The following is a 23,180-nucleotide window of genomic DNA, read 5'->3' as shown; positions in this document are numbered from 1 at the left end:
GATAGATCATACCATTTTAAACAACTTTCCAGTGTACTTCTAATATCTATTTTGCTTAGTTCTCTTTGTATCCTCTGTAGAAAAGCATACTTAGGTAGGCTCAGGAGCTGGAACATTGATAAGTTGCTTAAAAATGCTCTATCTGAATAATGAAAGATTTTTATTTTGTTTTTATGTCCCTTTAATGTATGATAGGAGCTTGTCTTGTAATGTATGATAGGAGCTTGCTTTGTTCTCTTGATATTCTTTGTTGTAGAGCATATCTAGGTAGGCATAAGAGCAGCAATGCACTGTTGGACATTAACTGCTTATTGGTCACTGTACATTAACGACTCTTGCCAAAAGCTCAACAGATGTGTTCAGCAATCTCCCAATAGCGCTGCTCTCGAACTTACTCTCAAAAAAGAATACCAAGAGAACAAAAAATATATTGTAATAGTGTTTATAATTGCTTGCTCTATCAGAATTATGAAACTTTAATTATACTGTCTTTTAAATATTAAAGAGCTGATCATAATCTATAATTTGATAATTATCTGCATGCTAATGGATGCTGACAAGCCTTTTTTTATTACAGAATTGGTAGATTGTTTTTTGGAGCTTATGGCGTATTAACAGCAGAAGCATTTTTGTACTGTGGTCACTGGAAAAATACTGACAATACCGACAGAAGGTCCACCAATAAATGTGTGGGAGTTGTCCTGAACAGCCAGTGCACAATCTGTTCTACAAACATGCACTTCCTTTCATTGTTAGAATGAGCATAAACAGCTTTAACCTTTTTCATGCTAAAAAGAATAGTTTTATCACGTTTAAATAATGCTTTCAGATGCATCTCACCTTCCAACATTTCCCAGAGAATATCTGGGTTAGGGAGGCTGGTGGCTTAGACAGGGAGATACAGAGGGTTGCTGTAAATCAGCATCGCATTGATTAGAGGCAGGGCTAGGTGGGAAGTTGGATGCATTGGGATGTGAGTTGTAAGGTTGGGTGTGGCTGGGTGGTCTTCAGCAAACCAGGACCTTTATAAGGTCCTGGAAACTGCAGGTGGGACAGCAGACAGCAAACCATGCCAATCCTGCAAATGCAAGACAGCTGTGAGCTCTGTATGTTTTAATTTAATATGTGTTTAAATTGTACAATCTTAAATCGTATGAGAAATGCTTCAAGAGAAGGTGAATGGTACATAGTCCTCTACCTTTTTGGGATGAGGGTTATGACTTATGTGTGTACTTATGAAATATCATAGGTCTGTTATGAGAACCCTGACATATGTTTTTCTCATAAGGGTCCTTATTTAAAGCAGCAACATGGCAACCCTAGCATAGTAAAACGAACCAGGTGAACGGTGTATTGAAGGAAAAGAATAACATATAAATACCACACAGAGGATAGTCACACAGCCTGCTGCTACACAAATGTGACTGTCCAAAGGGAAGAGTGTGAGGAAATAAAATAAATGGAAAACCACACAAACCTCTGATCTTCATACTGGGCACCACCATAGGAGCTTATATTTGTTATGTAACTTTTAAACTGCGTAAAAAACTGTAAAAAATGTAACACTTCTGCTCTCTATTATGTGAGCTAAACTGAAGTGAAGGGTACAGCTGTCAAAAAGCAGATCTGTGAAAGTGCACTGCACCTATCCCAGGATGCAACAATACGTGAGCTACAAGATGGCGGCACCCAGTATAAAATGCAGAGCTTTACCAGCTGGATTCTGTAATGAGGCAAAATAAGAGAACAACTTTATAGAGAGCTGCAGAAACAGGAGGGAAAACAATATCAAGGTGTGTTGTCACCTGCTACTGTTGTTCCCAGCAGTTTAATGTCTCTTTAAGCACCAGAGTATGACTTTAAGGACACTTGTGCCTCTACTAAAGATTAATTGGAGCTTCAGTCCCTGTAAACTGAAAAAGTTTACAACGTCAGTCCCGCACTCATAAAAATGACATTTTGTAATGGGACTGCCATAGCACTGTCATTACGAGTTTTGTGGTGAGGCTAAAAAAAACAGCGTTACACTCTAAAACGACAAGATCTGTACTGCCGTACTATTAGTTATATTGTAGCTAGCTTAGGTTTTATTTTACAGGTAAGTATGTAATTTAGATTTAAAAAGGAATTATTTAGCTAATAATTGTAACTTTAATTTAGCTCTATTTTAATTATGTTAAAGTTAGGGGGTGTTAGGGTGACGGTTACGTTAGGTTTAGGTGTAGGGGTTAATATTTTAATTTAGATTTTTGCGATATGGGGGGCTGGCGGTTTAGGGGTTAATAGATTTATTTAGTGGTAGTGATGTGGGAGGCCAGAGGTTTAGGGGTTAAAAGCTTTATTTAGTTGCAGCGATGTCGGTAAGCAGCGGAATAGGGGTTAATAGATTTATTATAGTGTGGGTGATGTTGGGGTGCAGGGGAATAGGGGTTAATAACTTTAGTATAGTGGCGGCGATATCGGGAGCGGCAGATTAGGGCTTAATAGTTTTATTTAGGTGGCAGTGATATTGGGGGCAGCGGATTATGGGTTAATAACATTATGTAGGTGGCAGTGATGTCGGTGGGGGGCAGATTAGGGGTGTTTAGACTCTGGGTTTATGTTTTTTTTTCTCATAGACATCAATGGGGCTGCGTTACGGAGCTTTTCTTTCCGCGATCGCAGGTGTTAGACTTTTTTCTGACCCGGTCTCCCCATTGATGTATATGGGAAAAGCGTGCACCAGCACGTCAAAACAGCGCTTGTTTTTTGTTTTTTTATGGAGCTGAAAACAAAACCACCATATCGCATGCACAAGCTGGGTTTTTAAAAGCTTGTAATGGCTGCCCAATAGGGGGTTAAATAACGCAACTTTTGTTCCGTTCGTTAATTTCCGTATAGCGTGCATAACTCGTAATCTAGCCGAGTTTTTTTTATTTAAAAACTGTCCACAGCTAAGATTACAGTGTAGAAAAGACATCCTTCTGTTGCATCAGGTAGCAATCTTGCTGGCAGTGTGATTGAGTGCATGAGCCCGGAGAGTTGTGCAGACAGCCGGCACACAAGTATATGGGGATGTTATAGAGAAGGTGAGAGAGCAGGAGGGATTTGTTTATGTTCTTGGGATGGATGGGTGAGGTATGTGGGACAGTGCTGTTACACTTTATGTGCCATAGTAGTTGCAAGACGGCACAGCTGCTGCTTGAGGCTAACTGCGTGGAAGGGGCAGTAAAACAGCGCTAGACTGACAGTGCCCTGATCGGAACTTCCCTTCTGCTTCACCCTGTACTGTATTTCTTCCTCTCAGTGCTGTGCTCTCTCCCTCACTGTTTTTATTTACTTCTATTACACAAAGGACTGATCAGCAGGAAAACTTGTCAAACTGAAAACATAACACTAGCTGAATTGGTGAGGGGGTAATCTGGGCTGAATCTTCCACAAGCGCCTGCCAAGGGGTCATCACATCAGAAAACAAATTACACAGCAAAAGCATTGTGACAAAGGGGTCTGGGATGTTGAGAACAGATATAAACCTCATCTTTATCTGATTAAGCAGCTGTTTACAGTCGCATTATAATAATTATCCCTCCAAAACGTTTAACCCTAAAATGTATATCCTGTATATATATGTTTGTGGGTGTCACATGGTGCCTGTGTGTGTGCAGGCATGCATATGTCTATAGATTCCCCCGTATTTCTTTTCTTTAGTAAATAAGCCAATAGGTTCCCTCATCTCTCTATTCTTTAGTAAATAGGCCAATAGGTTCCCTCATCTCTCTATTCTTTAGTAAATAGGCCAATAGGTTCCCTCATCTCTCTATTGTTTAGTGAATAGGTTTATAGATTCCCTCATCTCTCTATTCTTTAGTGAATAGGTTTATAGATTCCCTCATCTCTCTATTCTTTAGTAAATAGGCCAATAGGTTCCCTCATCTCTCTATTCTTTAGTAAATAGGCCAATAGGTTCCCTCATCCCTCTATTCTTTAGTGGATAGGTTTATAGGTTTAAAAAAAAGGCAAGAAAACAAAAAATGTTAGCGCAATATCTAAACACAATATCACAGTCTTACTTTACGTCCTTTGAGGAAGTACTATTGGCAAGTTAGTAGCCAAAATTTGAAATAATTGTTTCCTTGATGTAGAAAGTTTTCAATGATCTGTTCCACAAGTGCCGCTCCTCCAAATACACTGCTGGTCTTACAGCTTTCTCAAAACCAATTCCCACTTCCACGAGTAAAGAGCGCAAGCTATGAAAACAGAGGAGCCCCAAATAGTGTAATATTGTTTTTACACTGGTTTATTTATACAAAATTAGAGTACTAACAAACATATATTCATAAAATGCATAAGATCTTCTGTAAGCTCCTTGTTGGTGCAGATTGCTCCTCCTCCTTGAGTAAAAGTCTCGTGTGACGTCACCACCCGACGCCCACCACTCTCAGTCCTCTGCAGCTCTAAGGGCTCCTGCACACTGCCCAAACGCGTTTCCTCTTGAGAAAGCGGCCAGTTGCGGCTGGGAAATGCGTTGGGGCAGTGTGACTGTGCAGGAGCCCTTGGAGCTGTAGAGGACTGAGAATGTGTCGGGTGGTGACGTCACACGCCGACTTTTACGATCAGTCAAGGAGGACTCACTGCAATCTACACCAACAAGGAACTTATAGGAGATCTTATATGCATTTTATAAATGTTTGCGAGTACCCTCATTTTGTATAAATAAACCAGTGTGCAAAAAGATCTTATATGCATTTTATAAATATATGTTTGCGAGTACCCTCATTTTGTATAAATAAACCAGTGTACAAACGATATTACACTATTTGTGGCTTCTCTGTTTTCATAGCTTGCGCTCTTCACTCGCGGAAGTGGGAATAGATTTATAGATTCCCTCATCTCTCTATTCTTTAGTGAATAGGCTTATAGATTCCCTCGTATCTATATTCTTTTGTCAATAGGCTAAAATATTTTTTCAATTGTTTTAAATTGTTTATTTTTGTAACAGGCAGGGTACAGAAAACAAACGAAGGAGCAAAGGGAAAAATTAAAAAATTAAAAATACAGCAACATTCTAGTAATAACAATCATTTCAAATTATATTCTGTAGGAGGTTCTATGTAAGCCTTCTTTGCACCCATAATATTAACTTATATACAAATATTAGTTTGCACAATCTGCCTCAAACAAAATACCTTACAAATACATAAACTTGGTTTATCACAAGCAACAGGGAGAAAAAAAAAAAGGGAAGGGAAGCGGGGTAGAAAGTAAGGAAAGACTCCTATTCTCTCCCTTCAATCCTGGCCTCTCCATCTCTCCAGGGTCCACCAGGTCCCGAGGAGCACTAAATCTGAATTTTTGAATGGAAGTATAATAATATCTTGTTCCTCTTTTGTCAGGGCTCTAATGAAAATAGACCATTTCCCCAAAAAATAAATTAATTTGCAATTCTGTATTTATCTCTGTATCTTTCTGTTCAATAATAAAAAATTTTTAGTAAATTCTATTACTTCTGAAATGTTTGGCTCCTGCATTTCTTTCCATTTATGAAAAATTAAACTTCTTGCAGATAATATTATAGCGTGTATACATTTATTCTCTCCTGGGTTTTTACTATAGGGAAGTAAGAATATAATCTGTCGTAGGGAGAATTTAAAATCTGATTTGTTCATTGCATTTTTAGTCCAGTATTCAAGTTTAAACCAAAACTGTTTTATCTTGGGGGATTCCCAGAGCATATGTAATAAATCTGCCCCCGTAACTGACATTTTGGGCATTTATTAAAATGTACATTATGCCATTTATAGCCCATCTTAGGTGTATAGTATGTCATAAGTAGAAGCTTCAAATGTGACTCTCTCCAGGATGCTGAAAGCGTGACATCATAAATGTTCATAATAGATCTCCCAATAAGATCAGCATCTACATCTTCAACTGTGCTTTGCCATATATAAGAAATACTATCTAGGTTGCTGTCTCCTACTGCCGAGATCAATTTGTACCATGGGGATATAGAAAAAAATACTTTTTTTTTTAACCATTAAAATCCATGAATCCAATGTATCCCAACTCCAATCCCACCCATTTAAAGATACAATTTAAGAGATATAATGTCTAACCTGTAGGTAGGAGAAAAAAATCTTTGTTTTCCAGGAAAAATTCCTCTTTCAGTTCAGAAAATGTTTCGACAATCTTAGTCGACCCATCTATAAATTGAGTTAATTTTGTAAGTCCCATAAGTGCCCATCTATTAAATATTATAGAGTGAATTCCTGCTGGAAATTCCAGGTTACCCCTAATTAATTGATGATTAGAGATGTTATAGTTAATGCCTAATAATGTGCATATCTTAAGCCAAGCTGTCAATACATTATATATAGATTTTACATTTTTTATTATTTTGGGAAGATATTTGGCATTACAGTGAGCAATTGAAATAGGTGAATAGGGATAAATAACATTTTCTTCTAATTCAAAATGTGAGAAATAATTGGAACTTCCCATCCAACCAACTACAATGTTCCCAATTAGAATCAGATTATATTTCTCTAGGTCTGGTAAGGCCAACCCCCCCCATATTTTTTAGGGAGAAAAAGTTTTTTCAGCGCTATCCTAAGCCTCTTACCCTGCCAAATGAAGTATGATAGATCTGAATTAAAAGTTTGTATGTCCTTTTTCTTGAGACACATAGGTATGTTCTGAAGTATATAAAGAATTTTTGGGAAGAGAGATAATTTTGAGGAGTGCTATTCACCCTGACAAAGATAGAGGGAGATTGTGCCAATTCTTCGTGTCCTCTCTAATTTTGGTTAATGTACTTTAATATTTAATCTATACCAATTGTCCAGTTTTAATGATATGTGAATTCCAAGGTATTTAAAAGAGTTAGTTGCAATTTCAAATGGTATCATTACTTTAGAATTATGAGGGGTTTTTTAACCAAAAAAGTTCTGATTTTGTTGTATTGACCTTGTATCCTGAAAATGAGGTAAATTGTTCAATACTTTGTAAGAGCTCTGGTATGTTTTTAGAAAGATTGGAAATATATACTAGAAGATCATCTGCATAGAGGGCAACTTTAACTTCTTTTTTTGCCTATCTTGATACCATCAATTTGTTATCGTTGTGTAATTGCAAGAGATTCTTTAGCTACGATGAATAACAAAATTCTTCACATTTTTTATTGAGAAATTCTTTAAATTTAAAATCCTTAAGAAAAAATATTGGAAAGTGAAAACTGCGAAAAAAAGGATTTAAAAGAAAAAGAAGAAATAGTCAACCCAATTGGAGCATGATCTCACAAACAGAAGGGATGAATTTATGCATTAATTCCAATGTAAATTAAACTATGCTAACTAGAAATAAATCTATTCTTGAGAGCGAGTTATATTTATTGTTCTCTCCATATGTCTTTAACTCCCAAATTCTTATAGTGTTTCCTGAATTGTCTGTTTTCAGTTTTATCCCTATTAGTTTTAAATTTATTTTTACCTTGTCTGAACCTGTCCAGGGGAAATTGAGGTGCCATATTAAAATCACCGCCCATGATAAGGTGACCTTGTACTGTATTTAGTATTTTACTTTCAAGGGAGTCCCAAAATTTGGGATTAAACTGATTAGGTGCATACAGATTGCATAATGTATACATATTATTTTTAATTTTAGTTTTTGAAATAACATATCTCTCATTAGAAAATATATTTGTATATTCCACATTTTTACCCATCAAAATAGCCACCCCAGTTTTCCTTGCAATCGATGGGGATGCTATCACCTCCCCTACCCAGTGAGTATTAAGTTTTAGGACTTCCTTCATTGATAAATGTGTTTCTCGCAAAAAGGCGATTTCAGAATGAAATTTTTTAAGGTATCTAAGAATGGCTTTCCTCTATTTTTTAGTGAATAGGGTTATAGATTCCCTCATCTCTCTATTTTTTAGTGAACAGGCTTATAGATTCCCTCGTCTCTCTATTCTTTAGTGAACAGGCTAATATATTTCCTCATATCTCTATTCTTTAGTGAACAGGCTAATGGATTCCCTCATCTCTCCATTCTTTAATGAATGGCCTAATACATTCCCTCATCTCTCTATTCTTTAGTGAATGGTCTTATATATTCCCTTGTATCTCTATTCTATAGTGAATAGGCTTATAGATTCCCTTGTCTCTCTCTATTCTTTAGTGAATAGGGTTATAGATTCCCTCATCTCTCTATTCTTTAGTGAATAGGGTTATAGATTCATCTCTCTATCCTTTATAGTGAATAGGTTTATAGATTCCGTCATCTCTCTATTCTTTAGTGAACAGGCATATAGATTCCCTCGTCTCTCTATTCTTTAGTGAACAGGCTAATGGATTCCCTCATCTCTCCATTCTTTAATGAATGGCCTAATAGATTCCCTCATCTCTCTATTATTTAGTGAATGGCCTAAAAGATTCCCTCGTCTCTCTATTCTTTAGTGAATGGGCTAAAAGATTCCCTCGTCTCTCTATACTTTAGTGAATGGGCTAAAAGATTCCCTCGTCTCTCTATTCTTTAGTGAAAAAGCTTTTAGATTCCCTAGTATTTGTATTCTTTAGTGAATAGGCTAATAGATTCCCTCGTCTCTCCATTCTTTAGTGAATGGGCTAATATATTCCCTCATCTCTCTATTCTTTAGTAAATGGGCTAATAGATTCCCCCATCTCTCTATCCTTTAGTATATGGGCATATAGATTCCTTCATCTCTCTATTCTTTAGTGAATGGGCATATAGATTCCCTCATCTCTCTATTCTTTAGTGAATGGGCAAAAATATTCCCTTGTATCTGTATTATTTAGTGAATAGGCTAATATATTCCCTTGTATCTCTATCTTTTAACATTGTTAAAAGTCATATAGAGTTCCATATATGTACACATTGTCTATCTAGGTATGCTCATTAAAACATAATAATACAATATTGAGTAGGGGATTCACTACATAGGAACAATCTTTATTAAAAACCCAATTAAAACAGTAGCAATATGGGCTCACAAATATAAAAAGTTAAGAGAGGACAGGCTTAATCATTAACAAATAATGCCATGAGAACAAAGTAAATTTGATAAAACAACTAAATTGGAAAGGTTGTTTTTTTTTTAAACGCTATGCTTTATATAAAATCTAGAATGGAAAATGTGTGGTTTCATGTCCCTTTAAATCATAATTACTACACCTTGCATACTTCTTACTAATGCATATTTCTGATATTAGCTTCATGTAATGGTCATTGGCTGATAGCTACTGGTTACTTTATTCCAATTAAACTGGCTAATTGGCCTATATATTAATGCTCATTGGCTGATTGGTGCCTTCCAGCCAATGAGCATTGTCAAGAATTTTTTATTAGCCAATAAGCATTAGTATAAAGTACATAATATATACTACAGTGTTATTTTTAATTTAAACTTAAACAGCCTTTACGTCACATTTTTCAAGCAAAATAATAATAATCATCATCATGTTTAAATGCTGATCTTGTATAAAATAGATGACATTTTTGCAGTACACTGCCCCTGTATTTGGTATCAATTTGAATAGTTACAACATTCATCTACTCAAGTATTAAGAAATATTTATATATAATTTATACGTTTTATTATATTCAAGAGTTATTTTGCATCTGTACACTATATGAATTGGTTAGTTTTGTCTATAAACATGTAGACAACACGTACGTTACAGACTTACCAGTCTGTGCCTTCAGCCAAGTACCTAGGCCCCAATGGTTGAGAAATTTGAAGTTGGTGGCTGAAGTCAAAGCCTGGGCGTAACCGATGAGAGTGAACAGACATGCGTTCCTGAGTCCGCCTGTGAGAGAGTACAAACTCACTTGTTAGCAAGACATTGCGCGGCCATGTGAGTTACATGTGTTTTAGGTATAACCTCATGGTTATAATATACAAGGGATATCCCTAAATTATTCATGCTCACTAGATTCTATTTAGATAGGAAATAGAAATAGTAACTTAAAGAAAGAGCTGAAAAGTGTCTTTGGAATATATTTTCCTGAAAATATCTTTCTGCTATAAAGAAATAAATTTAAATATAGTGTTACTCCTAAAAGCACTACAGAAAGATTAAAAAATTTCAACCTGTATTTAAAGGGACAGTCTACACCAGAATTTTTATTGTTTTAAAAGATAGTTAGTCCCTTTTTTTACCCATTCCCCAGTTTTGCATAACCAACACTGTTATATTAATATACTTTTTACCTCTGATTACCTTGTATCTAAGCATCTTCTGACAGCCCCCTCACATGACCTTTTATTTATTATTTACTGACTTGCATTTTACCCAATTAGCGCTGTGTTGTGCTGACGTTTTAATAACTCAATGGGCATGAGCACAATGCTATCTATATGGCCCACATGAATTAGTCTCATGTTGTGAAAAGCAAATAAAAAAAGCATGTGATAAGAGGCTGTCTGTAGTGGCTTAGAAACAGGCAGACATTTAGAGGTTTAAATGTTATAAAGTATATTAATATAACAATGTTGGTTGTGCAAAGCTGGGGAATGGGTAGTAAAGCCATTATCTATCTTTTTAAGCAATAACAATTTTGGTGTTTACTGTCCCTTTAATACCTTCTCTTGGTAGTAGATGGTGATATGATGAGAATGTTCAGCCTGAAGTGGTAATACACAGCAGTTTTAAACTATAGTTGTTAGTAAAGGGACAGTAATCCCTTTGTGATTACAAAAAAATTCCAGGATTTTGTTATATGTGAAAACTCAGGTTCGGTTTTGTTGGTCTGTTCGCAGGGTCGAATTGAAGTGGTCAGCATCTTCCATTCCATGGGAGCAGTGGAGAAGCTGGGCAAAGTGATAGTAGGCAAATGAGGTCCGATCTCAGTTGGCGGGGCACTTTCGTGGACCAGTCATTATAACCCCACTGCACACAATTAAATATTTTATGTTACAATCTCAAAATGTTTACTGTCTCTTTAAATCAAATTTTGGCTTCAAACTATTGTCTTAATATAGTTATTTAGTGGGTTTTATTTTGATTTTATTTATGATAATGTCTTAAAGGGAAATTAACATTATGTGAAGAGTTAGTGCTTAGAAGCTTTTTCTTGTACATATTTTTAGCAAATAAATCTTCCTTTGCCCTTTCTTTAGCAGAAAAACTTTGCACTTCTGTATAGCTTTTGTATCAGCAGTGAATCGTCTGCCGTTGCAAATTCATGACAATATGTAATTGCAGCACAACATGGAAATCATTAATGAAAATCTAAATAAAAGCTTTTACCGTAAAGGGACATTATACACTAGATTTTTCTTTGCATAAATGTTTTGTAGATGATCCATTTATATAGCCTATACAGGTTTGTCTGTTTTTTTAATTTTAAAAATGGATCGTTTTGCTTCTTTTTAAATAACATTGCTCTCATTTTCAGATTCCAAAAAAAGCCCCAAAGTTTTAGAAGAATCTGACGTATACCAACTCCAGCTTGCTTCTGTTTGTGTAAAAGGTCTTTTCAAATGCAAAGGGGGAGGGGAGTGTCTGCTATCTCCCACTTGCAGTGGGTGTTCCAGTAACATTTTAAACAGAGCTAAACTGGAAGCTTCTAAGTAAGTTTTTAAACTGTTTTATACTGGATTTTTAGATCAGTACTGTGCATATTATTCTTTATAGTAGTGTCTATTACATGCAGTTATTAAAAAATTGTTGTAAACTGGCCCTTTAATAACGTTCTATTCCGTAAAAGCCACTATGTATTGTAACTATTCCCCAATACAATATGAATTTACGAAACAATGACAAAAACTTAAAAGGACATTTAAGCCATTTTCTTAGCTCTGGAGGTGATATTTTAAATGCTATTAAATTTAGTTAGACATTTCTGTTCTTGATCTTGAGGAGTGTGTGTCATTAAAAACCAGTAGAGCAGTAGATGTTGTCCTTATCACTTATCAGGCAGTGAAAGCTTGTCCCATAAACCACTTGTGCACAAATATACACTTCCTGTTAGTTTGTTTTACCAAATCCTTTTTCATGCAAATAATATTTTAACATGTTAGCGCTCTTTAATAGACACGGTAGAACAACAATTCAAGGGTTTAGGGTAAACTCTTAGTTAATTAGGTGATGTACCCACAATATTAGGGGTTTTATACTTTTAATATAGTACCTTGAAATGCAGGGATCACATTTTTTCTAAACATGCAAAACTTCCAAGGACTCATCACCCTGAAGAGTCTTTATCTAGTTCCGTATTACTGAGAGTAGATAGACAGACAGACATACAGATAGTCAACATTTTATAGAAAACGAGTGTTTTAAATGTAAAATTATAGTAGTACAGCAGTACTGACTATAGAAAAGCTATGTAAACTGGGATATGCAGAACAAATCATACTCCCAGTAGGGATGGGAGAGAGAAGTATTAAAATTTTAATTTTAAGTATTGTTCTTTGTATATGCAGTGAGATATATAACGTTAGGAAGGACTATTTATATAGAGAGATTACATAAGGCCTGAAAGCTCAGCCCATTTGACTGAGTTGTGGTTTCAATAAGTAAAACATTTCAAATTATCTGAAATGTTTATAGACCCCTATAAACTTTAAGTCGCTCTCTTAAATAAATATGTTGATTTTTTCTGTATAGCGGGTGATCACTGTGATAAGACAAAAAAAAGTGCTTTTATTTCTGCACTGGCACAAAAGGTATAGTTTATACTATAACCCCCAAAAGCTCATATGGAACCCTCTTTTAAATGTGGTTACCCTTGATAACAAATTATTAAAGGGACAGTCTAGTCAAAACTAAACCTTTGTGATTCAGATAGGACATGCAATTTTAAACAAATTTCCAATTTACTTTATCATCAAATTTGATTTGTTCTCTTGGTATTCTTTGCTGAAAGCTAAACCTAGGTAGGCTCAAACTGATTTCTAAACTGTTAAAAAAACACCTCTTATCTCAGTGCATTTTGATCGTTTTTCACAGCTAGTTCATGAGTGTCATATAGATAACATTGTGCTCACTCCCATGGAGTTATTGAAGAGTCATCCCTGACTGGCTGAAATGCAAGTCGGTCAAAAGAACTGAGATAAGGGGGCAGTCTACAGAGGCTTAGATACAAGGTAATCACAAAAGGTAAAAAGTGTATTAATATAACAGTGTTGGTTATGCAAAACTGGGGAATGGGTAATAAAGGGATTAACTATCTTTTTAAACAATACAAATTCTGGAGTAGAACGTCCCTTTAAGAATCACATGATTTAGAAAGAGCATGCAATTTTAAACAACCTTCCAATTTACTTCTATTATCTAATGTGCTTCATTCTCTTGATATCCTTTTTTTGAAAGAACATATCGAAATAGGCTCAGGAGCTGCTGATTGGTGAAGCAAAATAAATAGAAATAAATTGTAATGCTGTTTAAAATTGTATTCTTTATGTGAATCATGAAAGAAAGAAAAAATGTGGGTTTCATGTCCCTTTAACATATTGTTTTAAAAAAACAATGTAAAGAAACATTTTCAAATGCCTTACAATTAGAATTTATACAAACACTTTTCATAAAATATGCAAAAAAACAACAACCAAAAAACAAAACTATTAACAGTAAGAAAAAAATATCCTTTCAAGAACCCGTTTTTGGCTTTGACGTGTAGTTAGATTTTATCTAATAGAGAGTCTTTGTTTCTTTATTGACCGCACAGACATAATCATACATGACCTCCGATTGGTTTGAGTGATGTTCATATAGATGGTGTGACATTTGCCAAGTGAGGCGTTACTGTGTGCTACGGAGCCTGCAATACATGACAGCAGCGCAGGCTGTGTGATGTTTGTCCGTTCCGCACATGCTTGTCTGCTCTCAAGTATGAGCAAAACATTTCCCAAACCATTTGCAAAAGGTTTTACTCTATAAAAAATATTTGTGTAGATCACATAGAAGTCACAATAGGACTCATTACAATGAGCAATGCACACAGTTACAATGTAGATTTCTGCAAAACTAGGAGAAAATATTTTTGTATGTGGATTATCTACGTATGTCTGCTCAGCATTAGCATCTCCAGGAATCATATGAGGGGGACTCGGTCAAATGTAAAAGGAACCACTAATAAGGAAGCCCTTAAAGGGATAGACTAGTGAAAATTAAACTTTCATGATTCAGATCGAGCATGCAATTTTAAGCAACTTTCTAATTTACTCCTATTGTCAATTTTTCTTCGTTCTCTTGGTATCGTTATTTGAAAAAGCAAGAATGTAAGCATAGGAGCCAGCCCATTTTTGTTTCAGCACCTGGGTAGCGCTTTCTGATTGGTGTCTTAATGTAGCCACTAATCTGCAAGTACTAACCAGGTTCTGAATAGGGATGGGCGAATGTTTCGCAACATTCGAAAAATGAAACAAATTTTAACACATTCGTTTCAAATCAAATTTCAAATGTTTACATAACATTCTAACATTCGATTTTTGAATGTTCGGTTTCGAATTTTATAATTACATTCGAAAATATTAATTTCGAAAAATTCGAATTTATGTTTGTAATAGTATTTCTAATGCTTTCTATAAATGTAATATTCAAATTATGCAATATTCTATATAGAAACATTTAAAATGATATATTTGTATCTATTATGTATCAATTTACTAGATTCCCTCCCTACCACATGAACTATTGAACTTCTGAATAGTATTTGTTAAATAGAATGTTACATTCAAAATTTCGAATGTGGACATTCGATATAATTATAAACATTCAAAATCAAAAGTGACATTCGAAAACTGTAAATAGCATTCGATTATAGAATTTTTAAGAATATTCGTTTGTATCAACATTCGGATTTATAATTCGAATTTCGGTAATAACATTCGTTCTAACATTCGAATTTGTGAATTTACACATTCGCCCATCCCTAGTTCTGAACCAAAAATGGGCCGGCTACTAAGCTTACATTCAAATAAAGATACCAAGATAACAAAGAAAAATTTATAATAGTAAATTAGAAAGTTGCTTAAAATTGCCTGCTCTGAATTTTGAAAGTTTAATTTTGACTAGAAGTATTCTTTTAACTGTATACACACACACACACAAACACACACACAAAAAACACACACACACACAAACACACACACAAACAAACACACACAAACACACACAAACACACACACAAACAAACACACAAAACACACACACACACACAAACACACACACAAACAAACACACACAAACACACACAAACACACACACAAACAAACACACACAAACACAAACACACACACAAACAAACACACAAAACACACACACACACAAACAAACACACACACAAACAAACACACACAAACAAACACACACAAACACACACAAACACACACACAAACAAACACACAAACACACACACACAGGTGGGAAAACTTTACTAAAGTATGAGAAATAATTACGCTTATGCTGCTCTGACAGGGGCTTTTCTCAGGAGGTGCCCCCAGTCATTAGGGCTACACCGGGATAAATAGCAATACTTGTGTAAGGGTTACATGCCCTTCTCTATGCCCAGGAGAAGAAGGGAGGAAAAAGAGTGTGGTAAATATGAAAAACAGGAATAAGTATTAGGAGATTATGAGCCTGCCGAGCCAGTATCACTGGTTATTGATTATTTGGAGCTATAAAGCAACCTTTGTTACCACCCACTGGTCCTGATATGTTAAAGGGACATTAAGCTTAAAAGATTTCTATTGTGCATATTTAAATGGATATTAAAAGGGACATGAAACCCAAAATGTTTCTTTCATGATTTAGACAGAGCATAACATTTTGAACAGTTATCTGGTTATCTTCTATTATCAAATTTTCTTTTAAATCATCTCTCAGCCCCTTTCAGCGGGTGTCACAGCCTAACCTCATCAACAGTGCTAAATTGGGGGAAAGTTTTTAAAAGGATTTTTATACAGCCATACCTCGTTTTATTGCGCTTCACAGATTGTGCTCTTTTTACAAATTGAAGGTTTTTGGCATTCCTGTGTTGAGCAAGTCTATTGCGCCATTTTTCCAACATATAAACACATGAATACACATATATACACACACCTATATATACACACCACCAGCAAAAAGATTACCACTCCCTGAAGGCTCAGATGATGGTTAGCATTTTTTAGCAATTAAGTATTTTTTAATTCTTCTTTATAGCAGTGTCTATTTCATGCAGTTATATGAAAATTGGTGTATAATGTCTCTTTAAACTTATCTCCTGCCCCTTCCATCTCCTTTTCTGTAGTGTATTGACATATAGGGGCATATTTATCCAGCTCCGAATGGAGCTTGATGCCCCATGTTTCTGGCGAGCCTGCAGACCGCTGCTCCATAACCTGTCCGCCTGCTCTGAGCAGGTGGACAGATATTGCCGGAAATCAACCCGATCGAATACGATCGGGTTGATTGACACCCCCCTGCTGGCGGCCTATTGGCCGCAAGTCTGCAGGGGGCGGCGTTGCTCGCCGTATTCAGCGAGGTCTGTCGGAGTGTCAGACCTGATCCACACTGTCGGATCAAGTCCGACAGACCTTGATAAATATGGGCCACAGAGTGGTCCCACACACAAGTTAGAATGAACGCACCGTGTGGCAACAATTATAATTGGTTGCCATAATAAAACGTCATGGAAGGAAACAAATAGACTACTGAGGGGGGCAGGAGGTGGAATAGGAGCTATGCAAGAAACAACCTCTATATTATAACATTTAGAGGTAGTTTAGGAAAGAGAGAGAAAGCCTGTTTTATATTAAAACACTGTCCATTAGGAAAACATGCCCACTTTAACATTACCATCACTTTAGGTTCTGAGCATGTCTGCCTCCTTATGTCACTGTAGGTAATGGCTACACTGAGAATGTCTAATTGCTCATTTTGCAAGAAAACAAGTAAGTTGCTTGCTGTTTTTTAACACAATATTAATCTTTTTATATTCACTTTGATTATATATATATATTAATAAAAGAGCGTTTTTTCACACTTGTGCTTGTTTTCAGCATATAACAATTTCCCATGATCACAGTTCTAAAATGCTTCTGCTGTTAAAGGGTCAGTGTATTGGTTATAATATAGTAACACACATTATTTTATGGAGACCAAATCTTTACACTCAATATTTAATCTTTGCTATGAATACATCATTATGGCTAGAATTTATTTTGTATTTTTCTCCCCTTTAAGAGCATACAGTGTAACAATTGCATTCCCTGCAAACATTCTGGTAAAAAAATAAATAAATGATTTTATACTATTACTAATTGCTAAGATATAAAAAGCTCTAAACCATTGCATGACACATCACAGATGACCGACTGGCAGGTAATCTATTATTGGCAACGGCAAGAGCAAATAAAGATTTACTCGGTTAATTTAAAGGCTCAGTGTCTCTCTTTATAATTTAATGACTGTTAACTGATTGTGTAGGAAGTTTGTGGTCCTGCTGTGTTGCAGCAATAAGTAAATAATACATCACAGAGGGGACTCACTGGGTAATAATTGAGTACAGAGTATTAATGTTCTAAATTAATGCATTTCATGGTAAGACTGGGGATCTTATCTTCTAGCTCATCGAAGTAGATGACATAACAGAATCAAAGAGGGTTAAAGGGATACTGGACTGTAAAATTGTCACCAGTGACTTGTTATAACAGCTGCAGAGCATTAAATGTATGGGAAATGTGCCTTCATATTTATATATGTATTTGAAATAGATGTTGTTGCTCATCAAAACCACAAACCTTTGTTCTCAAAAACATGTCCATTAAAATTGGCTGACCCAGCAGGAACAGCAGATCTCGTTATCCCTCTCTATATACATAAAGACCAGTACAGACATTTTTATTTTCAATTCCTAGAATAAACCTAAAGGTGCATTTTCCAATGCACCCCCCCCCCTACACACACACACACACTGAGTGGTTAATTTCACTCTTCTATTGTTTACATATAAGAAATACTGAAGTATTTCTATTTACACAGTATGAAGCATTTTCATTATATAAGAAGGCGGTAAATATCTCCATCATGCATATATATAAGGGCACTATATGTACTTGTACCACTATCATAAGCTATAAAACAAGGTTATTTTAAAGCTGTATATTTTTATTTTGAAGCAGAAGTGCTCATTAAGTACTGATTTCTCACTGGCTAACAAGCAAAACTCCCACTGCTTTATTGTACACATCCCAGTACAGGAAAATACATTTAAAAACAAATTAAAACATAAAAAACTAATATATTTATAATATTTTCTTGAAGAGAGTGATAAATTAAATGAAATAAGATTTAACCCCTGGGTACTCCAAGGGCTGCAGTGAACTGACACACAAATCAATGTGCTCTTTATGGCAGCCGAAGAGTTAAAAGCACCCGTTTTAAATCTTATGTTTTTACTATACATGAAAAAAACTATAATCTGACACATAACATAAAAAAATGAAGGGAGACGTGTATAACTCTATTTTTGCCTGGCATCTAGGGAGTTAAACATTTCCTTTTTGCTATCGGGGATATAAAATGTAGTCATATTGTTTTTATTACTAGAAAGTCGATTACAAATTGGACATCAATAGTTTTAATGGATTTCATTTTTTATAACTTATGTGTCGCAGGGGTGGAGTACGTAGGTTTTCTTGGCGTTTGAAGAGCTGTTGTTTTTCATGTAAAAGGTATTGCAATAGTAATGTGTAAAACACGTTGTTTAAAATTTCCGACTCCAATATCAGATTTTAAAGCGTTACTATTAAAAGTCAAAGAGTGGCCCATACTAAAGTCAATTTTTAAAATGCAGTATTTTGCATTTAAAAAGCCAAATATTTATTTATTTTAACCCCCCTGTTTAATCACTCCCTGCAGCTTTTGTTCAAAATCTTTTTCCCCCCAATAATTGAAAGGCGGGTTGTACAGCTAATAGCAAGCGCACCACCTTCCTTCAGGGCCAGATTTATAACAAGGCAGGGCACCCTCCATAGAGGGGAGCCTGTCTCTGCCTATTATAAATACCAGTCAGCCGGTGACCTTAACTAAGATGGCTGTTTTGTAGTTGTCTCATAAAACCAATTAGGGATAGATATGTAGCAGGGTTAGACTTTAGAAGTCAGTAGAGTGCCGTTCAAGTTCTGAGAATTAGAAATGGTTACAATTTCAGAGCTAAATTACATGAAAAGAGGGCAAAATAACTAAAGAAAATATACTGAAAAGTTGTTTCAAAGTATTTATTGCCCCTTTAATTGCTGATATATGGCATGGGTTTATAAGAAATAAAATAATAGTTAATAAAGTAAAATATAATACTTGCTTTGGCATAATTTTTTATGAATTTAGAGGGCAGCCATTATATTACTTGATTTATAAGTCACCCTGTCTTCTTATCAGCCGGTGATCATCCTACACCATATCTGATATTTGTAAAGGGCCTTTCATAGTACTTTCCACATCATGAATTTACTGCATCGTTAGGCGCGAGATGGATTAATATGGAAGCGGTTTTGTGCTTAATGTTCCTTCAAAATACTGAAATCCTTTACCAGATGCCTTATACAATAGTGCACTGTCTCATTATTAAAAACTTCTACCAGCTAATTGTCAAGTGATGTAAAATTGTCTGACACTGACTTGTAGAAAATTATATTATCATGATCGTTAAAACCTTTTTTTTTTAAAAAACACTTTTTAAAGCATTATCCAGCTTTTAAATATTTTGGTGTACAAAGTAGTTAGGTAACTTATCAGACTGAAATAAGTCCTTGTATTCCCGAACGAGGTGCTTATGATAGAGATATTTAGAATGGGGAAGTGGTCATATTTTTGGAATCTTAATAAATATTACAAGTATGTTCTATACATATATGTTCTATGTATGTATGTTCTATTCATATATGTTCTATGTGTGTATGTATGTTCTATACATATATGTTCTATGTGTGTATGTATGTTCTATACATATATGTTCTGTGTATGGATGTATGTTCTATACATATATGTTCTGTGTATGTATGTATGTTCTATACATATATGTTCTATGTATGTATGTTCTATACATATATGTTCTATGTATGTATGCTCTATTCATATATGTTCTATGTATGTATGCTCTATTCATATATGTTCTATGTGTGAATGTTCTATACATATATGTTCTATGTGTGAATGTTCTATACATATATGAATAGAACATACATACACACATAGAACATATATGAATAGAACATACATAGAACATATATGAATAGAACATACATACACACATAGAACATATATGTTCTATGTATGTTCTATTCATATATGTTCTATGTGTGAATGTTCTATACATATATGTTCTATGTGTGTATGTATGTTCTATACATATATGTTCTATGTGTGTATGTATGTTCTATACATATATGTTCTATGTATGTATGTTCTATACATATATGTTCTATGTATGTATGTATGTTCTATACATATATGTTCTATGAATGTATGTTCTATACATATAGGTTCCATGTATGTATGTTCTATACATATATGTTCTATGTGTGTATGTATGTTCTATACATATATGTTCCATGTATGTATGTGCTATACATATATGTTCTATGTGTGAATGTTCTATACACACCATATCCCACTATCTCTCAGTGAGTTGAAGGCAGATGTTTAGCATTTGGTGTTTTGTAGCAGGGGCGTTACTATTGGGGTATCAGATCTCAACTGAGACTGGGCCTGCACCTCTAGGGGGTCTATCTGGCTCTGCAGTTATTAGTTATGTCCCTACAAGGGGGCTCATCTCTGTTGCCTCCCCTGCTAAAAGGGTTTTGAAATTTAAGAAAAGTATATGGATTTACCTTAATATGGTGGCAGGATTTTTAAAATGTCCGTCACAGTTTTTCTTGCCACCATATTTGTACAGGAAGGCTGCACAAGTGCACATGATCTGCTCAAGACATTGTGCTACCTGGATCCAAGAATAAAATGATGCCCCTCAACTCTGCACATTGTAGTCTAAACACAACCACAGATCAGCAGATTAAAAATCTACATGAGAACATGCAGGTATCCATTATAAAAAATGAATTTCTCGTTAAAAACACTATTATCCAGAACACGCTCTCCCTATGTGTTACTTCTGTCAAGTACTGTCTGGACCCTAAGATTCCACCTGGTCCAATTATAGAGCCAGTGCTGCAAGTGCATATCCCCTGGCACAGATTAACCAAGAGGAAAGCATGACTCCTAGTCACAAAAAGGGAGCCCACTTTTCTCCTGACTGCCAACTCATCTTCTACTGATTGCAAAGAGACAAAAAGGACATTGCTGAAACGGGGGGGGGGGCCTCAACAGTCTTTGCCCTGGGGCCCCATATGGTCTATCTATGCCCCTGGCTGAGTGACTCCATGTCTGACAAGAAAAGGAAGGAAGAACATTTTTACTACGTATGGGAAACCATATAAGTTAATTACTTAAGCCACCAACATTTTTCTATTCAGCTTTATTTACACAATGTGCCACACTTAATATAGGTGCACTTTGTATGAGCTGTTCTGTGGTGTCAGTGGCCCTCTTCTGCTGTTTAATGTGTACTGGTGTGGGGTTGAGTGTAGAAATGGACCAAATACCCAGTTAACTTGTATACTATACCAGTGACGTGCAGTCACAGGAGGCAGGTGAGGCAGTGCCTCCCCTGGCCAATCTATGTAATAACAGCCTTTATTTAAAATTAAAAAATTAAAAAATTAGATTTTTTTTTTTTTCATATTTTTTTTTTTATATAAAATAAGGTGACCCCCCCACCCCTCCACCAAAATCCGGATTCTGTTTGTGTCAACACTGTAAATTTTAGTAATTATTAAATAAACCGTAATACTTATTACATCAATACAATACATTCATATTGCGCAAGACAAGGACAGCCGGCTGTCCTTGCATTGCGCAATATGAATGTATTGACTACTGTGGAAGTGTATGGGACGCTGAGAGACTGCCACCAGAGGAGAAAAGGTGCTAATGCAGTGCTCTCCAATGCGCCCCATACGCTTCCACAGGAGGCTAGCCTCCGTCCTGTCCGCCTCTCAGTCTCACTAGTCTCAGCCAATCAGATTCAGAATTCAGAACTCGTCTGAATCTGACTGGGGCTGGCTGTCTCTGAGTGCCAGGCGGGAATGAAATAGATTCTTCCGCGTGCGGTCACGTGCAGTGCAGCTGCAGTTGTGGCTATGGAGGAGGACTGTGGTGTGGTGTGCTGTGCTGCAGTGTGGTGGGCGTGGAGGACTCGAGGAGATAAGACTCAGGAGGAGGCTAGGAGAAGACCGAGGAGTGGAGGAGCGGACACAGAGCAAGGCGTGGGTGAACCTGGTGGACCGTGCAGTGTGCGTTACAGTCTCAGTCTAGTGACTACCAACCGGACCTCATCAGTGATCACCTTAGCTCAGCAGGTTAGTGGAGGCCTCATACAGTAGCTTACCAGACCTCACAGTGATGAAGAAGATTCGAGTGTGGGTCCCTCTGAAAAATGCAGGCACTCCTTAAAGGTACAGTGAACTGCTTTGTTTTTTTTTGTTTTTAAAATGATTTCAAGCACTTAAAAGTAACTAGGCAATAGGCATTAACACTTTAAGTACCTCCATTTCAGATACAAATTACAGAGCACTGAGCAGGCGTCTTTACATTGTAATGCCCTCTCCCTTCCCCATTCTATCATTCTCTCCCAGTCCCCACTTTATGTCACCTTCTCTCTATGCCTCTCTCACAATCCCCAATCCGTCATTCTCTCACCCTTTATGCCACTTTCTCTTCATGCTACCCCACTCCCCTTTTACATATTCATACACTCCCTTTCTGGAGTATCATTTCCTTATTATAGAATATCTCTGATCCTCTCCTGAAGGGCTAGTGTGAATGTGTTTGTGTGCCTTTGTGTACATGTATATATGTTTGTGCATTTCTGTGCATGTGTATGTATTTGTGTACATGTGTTTGTGCATGTGTGCATATTTCTATGCATGTGTATGTGTGTATTTGTGTGTATATCTATAACATTTTGTCCGCCAACAGTTAGCTTTGAACAGAAAGTTATATCTATGTATCTTGTTGTGCCATATAATCACATTAGATGATATTATATTTTCATTTCTGTAAACTGGATACACGCTGTTATAATCTTTGACAACCTCAATAAAAATGAGTAATATATATATATATATATATATATAT

General features: G+C 35.8%; 1 protein-coding gene across 2 annotated transcripts in view; it reads right to left on the bottom strand.

The window, feature by feature from the left end:
* The window catches only part of ARK2C (arkadia (RNF111) C-terminal like ring finger ubiquitin ligase 2C), a 166,496-nt gene that overhangs the window by 22,132 nt on the left and 121,184 nt on the right, over nucleotides 1–23,180 (bottom strand). The window contains exon 3 of one of the 2 annotated variants that reach the window (XM_053701075.1): nucleotides 9,684–9,803. The exons of the other annotated variant lie outside the window; for it this stretch is intronic. Within the exon in view, the coding sequence (XP_053557050.1) occupies nucleotides 9,684–9,803 (120 nt within the window). The remainder of the gene's footprint in view (nucleotides 1–9,683; nucleotides 9,804–23,180) is intronic. 2 annotated transcript variants of the gene reach the window in all.

This window comes from Bombina bombina, chromosome 2, assembly GCF_027579735.1.
Source record: "Bombina bombina isolate aBomBom1 chromosome 2, aBomBom1.pri, whole genome shotgun sequence".
Classification (NCBI taxonomy): domain Eukaryota; kingdom Metazoa; phylum Chordata; class Amphibia; order Anura; family Bombinatoridae; genus Bombina; species Bombina bombina.
Note: the sequence above shows the minus strand (reverse complement) of the source record. Positions and strands in the feature narration are given on the sequence as shown.